The sequence below is a fragment of the Homalodisca vitripennis genome, chromosome X (genome assembly GCF_021130785.1).
Source record: "Homalodisca vitripennis isolate AUS2020 chromosome X, UT_GWSS_2.1, whole genome shotgun sequence".
Classification (NCBI taxonomy): Eukaryota; Metazoa; Arthropoda; class Insecta; order Hemiptera; family Cicadellidae; genus Homalodisca; species Homalodisca vitripennis.
In genome coordinates this window covers 22141008-22156940 of record NC_060215.1, presented here as the reverse complement: position 1 = coordinate 22156940, position 15933 = coordinate 22141008, and the positions used below count along the sequence as shown (strand labels likewise).

The window sequence follows — 15933 nt, the reverse complement described above, 5'->3', positions numbered from 1 at the left end:
GTCAATTATTATTCTAAAATCAAAATTTATTCTTTACTAAAAATTTTTTAACACTACACAAAGTTTCAAAACATTTTCCTTCTGGTTCTTATAACGACAATGTTCACTCCATAAACAGTACTGAAATGTTCCCTAGCACACGGGTACTGTACTGACAAGTCTCCCGTTTTCATTCTCCATTTCACAAAATTCAAATAAAATATATTGTAAAACTTAAAAAGAAACCATCACAGGTCAGACATTTAGGCGCACACGGATTATTACTCCATAAAAACTAAACACTATAAGGCGCTCACGGAGATTTCGTCCAAGGACTACAAACGACATCGGGCGCTCACGGAGGAATCGTCCGGTCTCTCACGGAAGTAGACCTCATACTTGACAGATTTTGACTAAGATAAGTGGGAGGCAATTGTTTCGCTTCCCCGAAAGATGCTCGTGAAGTACACTGCGGGACACGACTGCCAACATCAGAAAAGTAGTACTATTTTTAATAATAAAAAATACACGGAGGAAAACTCCGTTTAGCGCCCGATGGAGGGTTAATATTCTGCAGAACAAACAAAGCTATATATATATAATGTATATGACAGGAAATGTTAAGAGATTGCTCTCTCTAAATAGCCTTCTGCAAGAAAACCGTCTGCTTTTATTGAATATGGTTGTTAAAGCTTTTTCTGAGTAGCATAATGCAACTAAATGCTAAACATAATCTAAAAATGTGTTTATATTATCAGTGTAATAATAAATCTTACCAACTAATCAACAGATTAAAATGTCAGTACTCTGAATATGTTTTACTGGTATGGGTGGTTGGAGCAAAAAAATCCAGAGAGTGAATAAAAATAGTTTTTTACAAGGTTTTTTTAAGCATATTTTTAAAAGATGGAAAGGGAATGGCTGGGTTTTGAAATAATCTGGCAACCTATTATAAACTTTAGGTCCTAGAAACCAAAGAGCTAAATTTATTGATCATAAGATCAACAGTAGGGGCTACAATTACTAAGTTAAGGCCCACGCATCATTGAGAAGAGCGTTTGAATCAATGTATTTGTAATTTCTTAAGGATTCCAATTTGGAGCTCGCCTTAGCAATAGATAGTCTGTAAACACAAAAGATGTGGCCATGTCGAGAAAGTCCAGGGGCACGGTATTATCCTTGATGCTCAACCTGATCCGGATCAGCAACCACCATAACATCCAGCAATGTGTTGGCAGTAGCTGTGTGGTGAGTGGTGTTTAGTTGAAGAATAGTTAATTACAGGAACGGAAAAGGTTAGTCAAGTTGGTCTTGTAGTTATCAGGTCCCAGTAAATTGCAGTAAAATCAACAAGTATCCCATTATTTCCTTTATTTGATTATGTTTCTTTCTTATTGTGATTTAAACGATGAATTAACTAATATTTTGCAGAGAGCACAAAACGCTTGTTTCGGATATATATATATATATATATATATATATATATATATATATATATATATATATATATATATATATTTATTTATTTATTTATTTATTTAACTTGGCTCTGGATGAACATGTGTCTCAGTATTATGTGCAGCTTGGTTGGTTGAATATTAAAGAAAGAAGAGAATATAACATAATTAGGTTTTCTTTTAAAAATAATAATGTTAAGTTGAAGTATGTGTAAACCACAACTGATTGTTATTTGTGTAATTGTTGCCTGTGAAAATGGTGGAGTTGACCTTTAGTCTAAACCTACACGGGATAAATAAACAAGTTGTTCACTGGGTTACCCCACCAATATAAATAATATGTGGTAAAAATCACCACAATAATGTGACTGATGCTACGATAGTAGCAAAGTATACAACTCCATTCAAAGAGAGTATCCATGATGTTGGTCTTGACAATTTTTTTTATAAGATAGTTCAGTTCAGTTCAAACCAGCCAAAAGCAGTGTAAATCAAATAAATAGTATACCACGAGATTATTATTACTTAGAATAAAGCAGCATTAACAGTTATACGTACAAAAACAATGTAATTACAAGCATTACAAATTTACAAGCAATAATAAATAAATATATACTGTAGGTAATAACAAGCAATATAATTTGAAATTTAATAACTAATACATTAAAATTCTAAGTGACTACAATAAATAAATAAATAACGCAGTGATATCAATAATAAGTAATAAATATTGCAGTGGTAAACAATAGAATCTGACATTCCCAAACCAAATAAATAAATAGTCTATGTATAAATAATCCAAGTGTGCAACAAGTAGTATAAACAATATATATGACTTTGAAACAGTACAACTTTAACACACTTTCAAGCAAATTCTTTTGCAAAGTTATTTGCTTGCTATGCACAAAAACAATGAAATAACAAGCAATAACAAATAAATAAATATATATATATATTGTAGGTGGTTTGAAATTTAAAAACATTTAATAAACTATGTTGTCACCACTTAGTTTGTCACCAAAAAGGAAAGAAATCTGTGCTTTGAAGTTCCTGGGCATATTTTTACAAACTGACTTAAAATGGGGTAATCATATTGACAATGTAGCCACCAAACAAGCAAAGGGGCTCTTTTTGTTGAGATCTCTAAATAGCAGTGTTACTCCTGACATCCTTCTGAGCATATACTACGCTTACATTCAAAGTCATCTTAGCTACGGTATCTCCTTATGGGGTAATTCCGGATGGTGTAAAAAAGTTTTTACGTTACAAAAGAGAGCAGTCAGGTTATTATGTAGCGCTCCGGATCAAACCCATTGTAAACCTTTATTCATATGACTAGGAGTAATTTCATTGCCATCACTGTACGTCTTCTCAACCTTGTTGTATATTAAAGAAAATATTAATAAATTCAATGACCCAACCAGTATTCACGGCTTTAACACAAGATATAAAAATAATTTAAACACGAAAAGATGTATGTATACTAGTACACAAAATAGTTTTGAATATATGGGTATAAAAATGTACAATGTTTTACCACATAATATCAAGAAATTGCCGTACAATAAATTTAAGTCAGCAGTTAAGAGCTTCCTAGTCGAAAACTGTTTATATGAGGTCTGTGAGTATTTTGACGTAGTTTAATCTAACTTTAACTGTAAAATATTCTAGCTTTAGTGACCTTTGACCATTGTTATGCTGTACAGTCTTCAACAATAAAAATCTTGAATCTATGATTATAAACTATAGTATTTGAAATCTAATAACAAATAAATAGACATTCCAAGTGGCTACAAACAATAAATAAATAAACAATAGTACGTAATAAATATTGCATTGGTAAACAATACAGTTTAACATTTACTTTCATTATATTTTACATTGTATATATTTCTCAATGCATGTCTTTGGCTCATGACAATAGGTGTTAGAACAGTGGCATATGCACCTCCAAAATGCAATATCCCATACCTCATGGTACTCTCAAACGAAAACACATACACCTGCTTCAACTGGTCACTCCTATGGAAATTTTTCAAGTGGTAAAGTGCATAGTTTATTTTCCTTAACATTTTTATTACATAGTTTACATGTATATCCCACTTCAAGTAATCATCAATATATAAACTTAAATATTTCACACTTTCAATGATTTCTATGCTAGAACATTCACACCTATACAGGTATACACATTGATGGGAGTGACAAAGCAGTTCAAACATGTCATGCAAATATTCTTTTGATTTTTTTATTATCAAAAAATGTAATACACTTAGACTTATTTACATTTACAAGCAATCTATTACTGATCAGCCAATTAGAAATCTTCTGCAAGTCAAAATTGATTCTTAGAAATAATGAACGTCTATTGTTAAGCCCCACATACAAGAACGGTGTTGTCTGCGTATGCAAAAACAGAAGAATTAAGATCCATTTTCAACATATCATTTATAAAAATAAGGAATACAACTGGTCCTAACACCCTGCCTTGTGCTGTTCCGTAGTTCAAATCTAATGTTTCACTATACTGGTTGTTAATTTTTACAGCTTGTTTTCTTCCTTTGCAGAAAGACTCCAACCATAACAGCCTATACCATACTTTTGATATTTTCTTTATAAGTAAATTTATATCAATTACGTCAAAAGCCTTTTGGAAATCTAAATATATTGACAATGTATACTTGTGACTATCCACAGAGGTGGTAATATTAACGATATGTTTACCCCACAGCTTGGTCTGTACCCTTCCCTGCCAGAAACCCAAATTGATTATTTGAAAACAACTGTCTACTATCAAAATACTTAAGTAATTCACTTTTAATAATTGTTTCAAATACTTTAGCAATCGTACTTAACACAGAGATTGGGCGATATGACGAGACCTCAGATTCATCTCCTGCCTTGTAAACTGGGACCACAGCAGCTGTTTTAAACTGAACTGGTATGACTCCTTGATCCAAAGATTTTTTAAAATATATTATACAGGGTGTCCCATGAAGAAACGGAGAAACTGTCAGGACTTGTTCTTACGGTGAAAATAATGAAAAAAGTTCATATACACATAGGTCCAGAAACGCTTAGTTAGCGAGCTATACAGGGTGAAAGATTTCGCCCAGATTTCAGTGCCACCGTTAAAAGGGAGCCCTATTAAATTATTTTGCGCGTTACCCAGGACGTAAAATTTAATGTATATTATGCAAATTGAACTGAAAAATTGAATAACATTGGTACCAGACCTCTAGCTGCAGTAATTTTTAAGATATCTGAAGAAATACGCAAACTTCGGCGTCCAAAAACAAGTTTCATTAGGTTTCAAGTAGATTAACTTTGTTAAATGTATAACAAAATACGTAAAATTCTTTAACAAAACTTGTAAAGAATTAATTTCTTAAGATAATGATGTAAAATAAGCCAATAAAAATTATACGTAAACTTTAAGAAAATCAATTTTTAATTAAATAAATAACGTACGAAGAATAGAAAAAATCGGTTACACTTTTTTTCTTACTGAATGTACATCCTAATATTTGGAGAAAACATGTTAATTATTGAAAATATTATTTAAAATAATTATGTATAGATTTTATTTATAGAAACATTCTTCTATTTTTTCTACTGAATTACATACTAGTAAAAAAACTGTAGTGTTATAAAATCTGAAACTTAACAATAACTGCGAATTAATTTACGTTATTCTACATCTTTTGTAACAAAAATATTATTTTCATAGGTTGGCAGTACTAACAGCTGTTCAACAATCACAATTACGAACTTTTTTTGAATATTTTATATTGAAGTGTCATATATAGATAAGTTAAGTGTAAATATTGATACAGTATAAAAGTTAATATGCCGTTTCAATTTTCTAATGAAGAATATGCCGACATAATGTTCTGTTACGGATATGCTAATGGAAATGCGGAAGCTGCTTGACGTGAATATCAGGAAAGATTTCCTGCAAGGCGGATTCCGAATGCGAAAACCTTTTCTTCAGTGTTTCAGTTTTTAAGAACGAATGGATCATTTCCAACAATTTCGTTTTCGGTTGAACGGCAGGCACATCATCGCGTTAACGATGAACTTCAAGTGATTCAACATATTCATCTTAGCCCGGGTACTAGTACGATGCGAATTGCGTATCGCACTGGTTTATCGAGAAACAAAGGGTGGCGCATCTTGCGTAAAGAGAGACTTCATCCTTTTCACCTGCAAAAGGTACAACATTTGCTGCCGACAGATTACCCTTTACGGTTAAACTTTTCTCATTGGCATCTAGACAATGCTGAAAGGGTGAATTCAATTTTATTTACTGATGAAGCAACTTTCACGAGAAACGGGTCCTTCAATTGTAGAAATAGTCATTTATGGAGCGAAGAAAATCCACATGGTACCGTAGAAACCTTTTTCAACACAGATTTCACATTAATGTTTGGTGTGCCGTTATTGATGACAAAATTCTAGGACCATTCGTTTTTGAAGGAAACCTTACAGTCAAAAAAACGATCTGATCCTGTTGTTCCTCTAAATGACTTGAATTCTTTCTTCTGTGGTGTTAATAATAATATTAATGAGGAATTATATGAGTATTATGAAAATTTAGTTTTTGTTAATAGATTTAATGATCGTTTTAGTTTTAAGGAAGTAAACTGTGACTTAATTTATAAGGTTATTTTACAAATTTCGTCTAACGCAGTGGGAGATGATGGAATTCATTTAAAGTTTTTATTTTTGATTTTTGATGATATAAAGTGTGTTTTGTGTCACATTGTTAATTTTTCTCTGTTAAATAGTGTTTACCCTAAGCAATGGAAAAAGGCCTTGATATTACCGCTCCCTAAAGTTGCGAACCCGAGTGAGTGCAAAAACTATAGAGCGATAAATATTTTATGTGTTTTGGGTAAAGTAACTGATAAAATAGCCTATCAACAAATATGTAACTTTGTTAGTAATAATAACATTTTATATAAGTATCAATCAGGGTATAGGACTAACTTCAGTACACAAACGGCTCTAATTCGTATAACTGATGATGTGAGGCGTGCTATAGACACTCGCCAATTAACTGTAATGGTACTGCTAGATTTCGCACGTGCTTTTGATTGTGTTCAACATAGGCTATTACTGTCTATTCTTAAATCTTATAGTTTTAGTGAAAGTGCTATTATGTGGTTTAATTCTTATTTAACGGATAGAATGCAAAGAGTGAAAACAGGTAGTGGATTATTGTCGGATTGGAAGCATAATCCGTTAGGGGTACCACAGGGATCGACTTTGTCTGCTTTGTTGTTTAGCTTGTATATAAATAGAATTTGTGAGTCACTTGTTTTTAGTAAATCCATGTTGTACGCGGATGATCTGCAATTATATATCCATACTAATGTAAAAGATTTAAATAACTCAATTAACTATATAAATGCAGATTTAGATACACTTTTTAAATGGTGCCACAATCATGGATTGAGTTTAAACATCAGTAAATGCAAACCAATTATCTTAGGAAGTAGAAGGTTGTTAAATACAGTAGATTTTAAATTAGCGGAACCTGTAATTATAGATGGTATTGTGTTAGAGTATCAAAGTATGGTTCAGAATTTAGGTTTAAGAATTGATAACACTTTATCTTGGACAGAGCAAGTCAACTACATACATAAGCGAGTTTTTCAGTGTTTGCATCAATTTAGAGGATTGTGCTTTAGTCCTTCAATGAATATTAAGAAATTATTGATATCAACTCTTGTTCAACCGTTGTTTGACTATGCTAGTGTAGCCTTCTGTGATTTGAATAGTGAGTTGATAGCAAAGTTACAAAGGGCACAGAATGCGTGTATCAGATTTATTTTCAATTTACGGTTGGACGATCATGTTACTCAGTATTTTAGAGATTTAGGTTGGTTAAAGGTTAAAGAACGAATTGAGTATAATATTCTTGCTTTGGCTTTTAAAGCCTTGACATATAAAGAACCTCAATATTTGTATGAAAAGTATACGTTTATGAACAATGTACACCTTAGAGAGACACGTTTTGGTAGTGAAACCTTGCAGTTTCCAATTCACAGAACCGTGACATATAGTAAATCTTTTCATGTGCAGTCAGTTAGATTATTAAATGCTGTTGATGTTGAAACTAAAAGTACAGAAAACCCTAAGGCTTTTTTGAGAGGAGTTAAAAGTAAACTATTAGAAAGGTATTTGTAACTTTTAGAGAGAAACAAATGTGTATATACAGACATATTTAACATGTCAACATACAGTAGTTGTAATGCAAATGTAGAATATAAATTGAGAGGAATTTAATTCAGAACTTATAACCGTAATTCATGTCGCTGTAAATCAGTGTGAATCAGAATAATGATATAGAAAGAATATGTATGTGTGTGTATATATATATATATATATATATATATATATATATATATATATAATTGTGTTTTAGTAATAAAATTTAGTAATAAAATGTAGAATAAAATATAATGATAGTAGTATTGTTTTGTGTGTAAAACGGATGTTTTATTTTTCGAAATATAAATTAGTGTTAATAGTAAGTAAATAGTATGATAAGACAAACAAAAATGAATATTAATGTAAAAGGGCCATAACTCATGTATTTGTTGTAAATGTGTATTTTATGCCTGTCATGGTGGTGGATTGGACCATTCGTCTAAACCATGGCAGGGGAAATAAACAAATTATCAAATTATCAAAATTCTCTCTCTCCCTCTCCATCATCCTCCACCCCTCCCCCTCACCCTCTTATAATATCTTAAAAATTACTGCAGTTAGAGGTCTGGTACCAATTTTATTCAATTTTTAAGTTCAATTTGCATAATATACATTAAATTTTACGTCCTGGGTAACGCCCAAAATAATTTAATAGGGCTCCCTTTTAAACGGTGGCACTGAAATCTGGGCGAAATCTTTCACTCTGTATAGCTCGCTAACTAAGCGTTTATGGAGCTATGTGTATATGAACTTTTTTCATTATTTTCACCGTAAGAACAAGTCCTGACAGTTTCTCCGTTTCTTCATGGGACACTCTGTATTATTTATTTAAGTAGGTTAGTGACGTGCAATATTGCTCAGTATAAATAACTTTGTCAATGCTTTTGTAAGCCTGAACGACAATAAAACATATTCTTATTCTTATTCTTACACAAACATGATAGCCGCTTATGGTTGGATGTTGAAGATAATCCACAATAAGCTCGCAACAGAAAAAGGGCTAAAATGAGTTTTGATAGATAGTATAAAAATATACATATAACCACGATAACCATGTTGAATGTACATCTTTATTTGGTTTAAAGTGTTCTGATGCTATAAAATTGTGTTATAAAAAACATTTATTCAATGTAAACTTTTTATACACTGTTACAATTAACATAAAAAAATATTTCTAAGTTAACTGCCACATTTTGCAGGAAAGCTTTATGTGATGGAGAAAAACGTATTTCATATTGGAAATCAGCATTAAAAATATATTCAAGATACCTATTGCAATAAAAGGAGTTAAAAAAAGTATTTTTCCAGACCCGTGAATGTGATCCATCTGCTTCAACCTCTATGGCTTGCCTTATTTGTAAATTTGTTGGGAAAGAAAATCAGGAAATCGGGAGTAAAATAATGGTGAACTTACTTCGATGTGAGTGCTGACAGTGAAATAAGAAAGTGTTTCAAAAGTGTACTGACAAAGCTAGTTCTTGAGAGGTATTATTTTAACATTGACTTTGCTTGTTAATAATTTCACAGATATTGAACAGTTTTATAGGATAGTTATGATGCTTAACTATTTGCTGTTACGTTTTAAAACGGACATAAGTTTCCTGTATTATCCTTGCTATGTAATTTTGATGTTTAGGCTTTCTGTTTAAAAAATAAGGAGCCTATTTTATAATCTAAAGACTGAGTGTTATGATTGTTTGAATGTTGTAACACAGATACAGTTTATTATGACTAGGGTTAGAAACAATTTGTGTATATTAAAAATTGTACTTTGTAAATTATCATCTGAACAAAAATAAGCACAACAAATTAGCTAATTTGTATCTTTCTGTTAATTAAGTTAATGTGAATAAGTCTTATTTAAGTAATTTTAATGGCAATAGATTCCTATAGATTTACCAAGTCATAATTAGTAGAAATAGCTAAATAAAATTAGTTTTGTAAGCCTAAACCTAATAAACGAATTAACCCATAGAGTATCAGCCACTTCATGTTGCAGCTTGCCGAGTAGTTCTAAGCAGAGATTGGTCGGTTTTGCAGGTTTTTTATTTAGAAACTCACATTTGTTTTTAGAAATACGTGGCCTATATAAATTTTGGTATCAATTTACAATAACGTGACCATGGAAAGGTATGTTCATTTTTTTTTCCTGAAAACTACAATTTTTCCTGAAAACAATAGTGAAAAAAAAATTCGTCGGCAACGAAAATCAAATGAGTTACGATTTTTTGAAATCCTCTGAAAACTCTGTTTTTGACAGTACCTCTGGCAACACTATCCATATTTGACAGTTTGGTATTACTCCGCGGCTCTCTCAAATAAAGAAGGGACGCCATTTTGAACTATTTTTTCCTCCGTGTCTATTCTTAACCTCCTAGTTCAGTAGTGGTAATGGCACACCTTTGTGTTGGATGTTCATTAAGGTAAGTGATATGTTACTGAAATGATGCAGACTAGTACGTTAATCCTGTCAACAATGCATGCCCGCTGCGCACTGCTTGATCTTTTAGAAAAAAAATTAACTCGAGCTTGCAAAAGTCGAATCCCAGATCACGTGATGCCCCTGCTCCTTAACGCAATAATGCCCGAAAGGCATCAATATAATACAATAATATACTTTCCCCCCAGTTTATATGCACCTGTGATAATAATACTTGGCTATAAATGCCCAACCCATGAAAAAAGTCCATTTTTTATGGTCACGCTATTGTAAATAAATACCTAAATTTTAATATGTTTTGTTGTAAATTATATTCTTTGGTATCGGCAAATAAAGCTCAGATGAAAGTAACAAAGACTGAATGAGCTGTTAATACTATTGTATACAAGCAAAACATAAATTGAAAGAATTGTAAAATATAATAAACAATCTGGGGCAACTAAAAAAAAGAATATGTCAAGTAATGTAACACTAAACATAAAAGCTAAAATGGAAAATAACCCATAAATAATTAGTGAAAAATATAACCTTTTTTCTGATGTAGCTAAAACTATAAATACTAATAACTAAGTTACAAACCTGAACTGGATTTCCTAGAAATTAAGATTTAAAAAATTGAAACACGGATGCGTGTTGGATTGACATAATGTTGATTGCCACTCCCGATCGAGTCAGTTAAAATATATAATGTCAATTGCCAATTTTAGGGTTCAAAAACAATGGAAAACTTAATTTTCTGAAAGGCTGAAAGGGTAAAAGCTACTAATAGTTGAACAGGCTGACATTACTGCGTCTGACATCAGCACAGGCTTTGGCAGGACCATCAATGCTGTCCTGCGCGGATGGCTACATCTTTGACATAGTACCAATCAGTAAAATAAAAAATCCAAAAGACTGATCACTAATGCTTGAAAACTAAAAGTGCTACAAACTCACCTAACTGTATTGTTGTACATGGCTGGGCAATGGCTGCTACCAGCTACTATAGAAGTACACAAAGAAATTACACAGATTCACATTAAGAAGTAAAAGAAAAACAAAACAACATATTTTCTGTTCATTCTGACACAATTATAAGTAATGTACTTTCATCTGCACTCATAACACCCAACTTTTACATTGGGCATGCAGAAAAACATCACTCACTAGATCCACAATGACTATTTCTGTAAATGAATACACAATCAGATCTAACCAATCAGGAAAAGGAACATAAAGATGCCCATAGAAGATGCGTAACATTCTACGGAACTGAAATAATAAAGAAAGAATAGTCAATAATATTCTCCAAAGAGGTAGAAATGATGAATAAACTTAACGATGGAGATAAAATCTATGGCCAAAATTACAAAATACAGGAAGAAGTACAGAATAAATCTTAATTACTTTCAAATGCGGTAAATTACCTATTCTTTCAGCTCAAATTTTCTTGTGAATGTCATGTGACAACCTTGATATCAACTACCCCTTCTTAGTTTGTTATCTTCTCCCACCGTGAAACCCTGATTTCTCTTGTCCTCCTAGATTGATATACTAATAAAGATACAAGCTAAAATTAAAACACTAGTTAATAATTTTTTGCAATATATGGTGTGTGTCCTAAAAATTTTATTGTTAAAAAATGTAGCCTACTATTTTAAGAAATTGTTTAAAGTTATTTTAGATCGTTGTATGTAACTTGGCTAAAGTAAACATTATCCTAATTAATTAAGATTCAACATTGCTCAAATTAAAAATTGAGAAATAACAATGTAAACCTTTGGGGTACCCCGAGAGAAGTAACAAGTGGTGTACCCAAGGTTCTGTTTTAGGGCCACTTTTATATTTAATGTTCATTAACAAAATTGGTGTTACAATACCAGTTAATAATTTCTTTCTTTTCACAACAATACTACATTAGTAGGATCTAATCACAATAATTTAGAAAATAAATGTATAAAAAAATAGAAAATCTAGCATCTTTTTTTACTGTTAGTAATTTAGCTGTAAATCAATATAAAATTGGTTACATTTGCATTCAGACAGCCCAAAGACATAATTTGAAACTAAGAAGGATTCAAAATATATTTTTAGGAGATACAAAGATTAAATATGTTTATTGAGCTATTAGATGCTATATACAATAAGCCAAGTCATAGATATTACTTAAAGAAAATCACACCATACAGTCAAAAACGTGCAAAGATTATAAACTTTACCTTGATTAGCCTATGTCTTAGGTTAGGTTACAATACAGTGTAGGTATCAGTCTCAAAAGAATTCACATTATAAATAAAATGGGTTATTAGTAAGCCAATTTTTAACAATTCTTTGAAATTTTGGTTTGGATTGGAGACATACAATAGGAGGTAAACTATTATAAAACTTGATAACTGTAACAGGAAAACACTTTATGCTTTTATCAAGCCTCTACCTGGGCAAAAAAATGTGTACTATTCCTAGTTGAGTTACTGTAAACACCGTGCAATTTTTTGGTAATTCATTAAAATTCTCATTTATTTCTAAAATACACTGATATATATATATATATAATTTTTTTCAATAAACATTAAATCACAAAAAGTACTTACTCCGCCGGGACTCGAACCCGGATCTCTCACTTGCCGGGTGAATGTGCTACCACTATATATATAGCGAGAACTAGAATATTGTGCAACTCAAAGTAATCACACAACTGTGTACGCATGATTGTTTCAAAACTTTGGCAATGACGGGGATCAGCGATATAGCATGAAAGCTAGCAATCTCAAATTGGGATCCTTTCTTAAAAATGGGGACTATTCTTGCCACTTATAGCACATCAGGAAAACTTCCTTCCACCAAACAAATATTCAACTAAAAACTTAGAATATGTGCTAATACACATACCACTCCTTTGAGAAAGATAGGAGTCATTCCATGAACATCTTTACTAGCAGTTGCCTTAAACCTATTCACTACACTAGCTATATCTAGACTATTTACAACCTTCCAACTGAACCTAGATTGTACATTAGGAACATTCAATAAGTAATCAAAACTATTTAGATTATCAACAATTTCATCAACAGAACTAATGAAGTAATCGTTGAAGTCATTATAAGAGGCAAAAGTATTATTATGAGAAGCACTAGGCTTAATCCTGTTAATAAGATTCCATGCAGTTATGCATGGATTAGCCGACTTTGAAATGTATTCGGCATTAGCTGTTAACTTAAGCTTCAAATGGTACTCCTTCATAAGGTCACTCAGTAAAGGTCCAAGATCAGGTCTTGTCTTATGCAGATCAATCAGTAGTACTATAGAATTTTTCATTTGACCAAGTTCGGCTGTATACCAGTTGTTGGTTTTAGATTTAATTTTGTCACAATATGGCACGATCTTAGCCTTAACAGGAAAGAATAGGTTAAAGAGGCCTTCAAATTGTAAAAAAATAGCAAAAGTCTCTCATTGTCCGGGAGAGATTTCACTAAGTCAAACCACTTAGACTCTTAGCTAACACAGCATTATTAAAAGCTTGCATGTTTTTTCTCGTTAAAGGATCTAAATTCTACAGTAGAGACTGTCTGACTGAGCTTATTGGGGAGCCGACATTTTAAATTGAGAAATGTTTGTGATCAGCTACTATCTAATATTCACCTAAGCTAACCTCATAATTCCAAGTCTCAATATTGGTTAAAAAGGAATCAAGGGAAGCATTCCCTCTAGTGGGTGTAGTTATAGTGTTAAAAATGTTAAAACTCCTTAGAATATTCAAAAACATCATTACTGGTTAATATTGTGATCAGTACCAATAACAATAGACATATCTATAGATAGTAAAAATGTAAGACATTGTTCAAGGAGTGCAAAAAACGTATCCACATTACCGTTTGGTGACCAATACATGGTGCACAGCTAGAACATATAAACTATTATTATACCTCATTAATTGGTTATATTCTAACTTTCAAACTTTTCAACGCCCTATTAAAAGCTCCATAACTTCAGAACAAATCAACTCAATAAAAAAAGTACTTTTTTGATGCTTATCTTAATTGAGTATGTTACTCTTTCCCCATACAGATCCAAATGCCAGTACTGTAGAATACATGGCCTCTTATTGTACTTGCCCCACCGGTAGACTTTATCCAATTTAGTAAATTCAATACAGATGCAACCAGAATCTTTTGGCTTAAATCATAATAAATTAAGAGTTAGTTGCGAACAATATACAACAGGCAAGCTTTACTTTCATGATTGTAGACTGTCTTGAACACAATAGCTTTAGCATTCAACTTTTTTTTTGTTTGTTTCAGAATGAGGATAGTTAGCTGCATATCTGTTCAACAACAGTTTAAGAAAATTATTGGGACATGCCACAAGGTCTAAAGAGAGGAAATAAATAGTCAACCATGTCGGAAACGGCAGTTTTAGTGCCAGATACGGCCATTGCTGCGTCACCCAAAAAGAAAAACAGACCTAAAAAGAAGCAAAAAAATGATACTTTAAAAAATGTACAAAAACCTATTTTCAAGCAAACGCAGGATGTTGAATTAGAGAAGGCTGTTCAAAAGCGGGACACAGACAGTGCGAGTTTCTCAAAGAATACAGGGAGTAGCAAGGCTGCAACACCAGAGAGAACAAACAAAGGACAACGTCCACAGTACCAACAGAAGAAGAAAAACAATGGCACTCCTAAGAAAACTAACACTGCCCAGTAAGTCCTTTTTAAATACTGTAAAGTACCAGTAGCTAACATTTACTGATCCGAAAGCTAGTCTACTATGATTTTTTTACCATAAATAAGGTAATTATTCTATTTCTTAGAGAAATCGCAATAGTAATATGCTCTTTGCCACCACATCCACCTATTGGAAGTGCTGGAGTCACACTTTGATAAGTACAGTTTTGTTATTTATCATATTGGCTTGCAGCTAGACTCATTTTCGCCTTATAATGCGTACATAGAACTCTGTACATATATTTATGAATAAAATAAACCATCTTAGATACCAGCAAGGTTACAGGCCATCGACCCATTAGACTCATCACATTCATCCCCCACTCATATTCACCTTAAAGATCTGTGCATATGTCTGTCAACAAAACAAACAATCATAGTTACTGACAAGTCTACAGCTAATCAACCCCTTACACTCATCACATTAATTGTCCACTCACATTCACCTTATAACGAGTACATATTTCTCTGTAAATATGTCTGTTAGTAACATAAACAATTTAGATACCAGCAAGGTTACAGGTCATCGACCCATTAGACTCATCACATTAATCCTCCACTCTTATTCACCTTAAAATTTGTACATATGTCTGTAAAACGCTTTAAAAAATAAAGAATACATTTTTTTTATCTATTTTAATTTTGATTTATTCCTAAATGGATGTCCTCCGTTTAACAGCAGATCAGTTGTGGAATAAATTTCTCATTTTTTCAAATGTTTTAATTTTTACTTCGTTTAAATAGGCAAAAGTTTAAAAATTAATGGCTACGTAATTTTCGAAGTAATAATTTAAATATTTTTTAAACTTATTGGCACTCTATGACTAAATTTAGTAAACAATTCAATGAATTACGACCATTAAATTATCTGTAAGAATCAAAATTTGAGATGACTGAGTGTAAATATGATTGTTTGAGACTGTAATATTTGTAAAAGGATATTGTTTGAGACTGTAATATTTGTAAAAGGATATCATTTGGTTCAGTACAACTGTAATTGCAAAGCTGTATGTAGGTTTGATAATGTTGTAACATTGTGACATAAAAACATAGTCATAGGATTTAAGAGCTGAGCTGATAAAGATACCAGTTGGAGAGCTGATAAAGATGCCAGTTGGAGAGCTGATAGAGTTCCA

General features: G+C 31.9%; 1 protein-coding gene across 1 annotated transcript in view; it reads left to right on the top strand.

Annotated features, from left to right (window-relative positions):
* The first annotated feature begins 8981 nt into the window (after positions 1-8981).
* Positions 8982-15933, top strand: part of LOC124368760 (terminal uridylyltransferase 4-like) — a 65229-nt gene continuing 58277 nt past the window's right edge. Inside the window, exons 1-2 of the mRNA XM_046826109.1 lie at positions 8982-9140; positions 14373-14773. Coding sequence (XP_046682065.1) covers positions 14469-14773 — 305 coding nt within the window. The 5' untranslated portion in view covers positions 8982-9140; positions 14373-14468. The remainder of the gene's footprint in view (positions 9141-14372; positions 14774-15933) is intronic.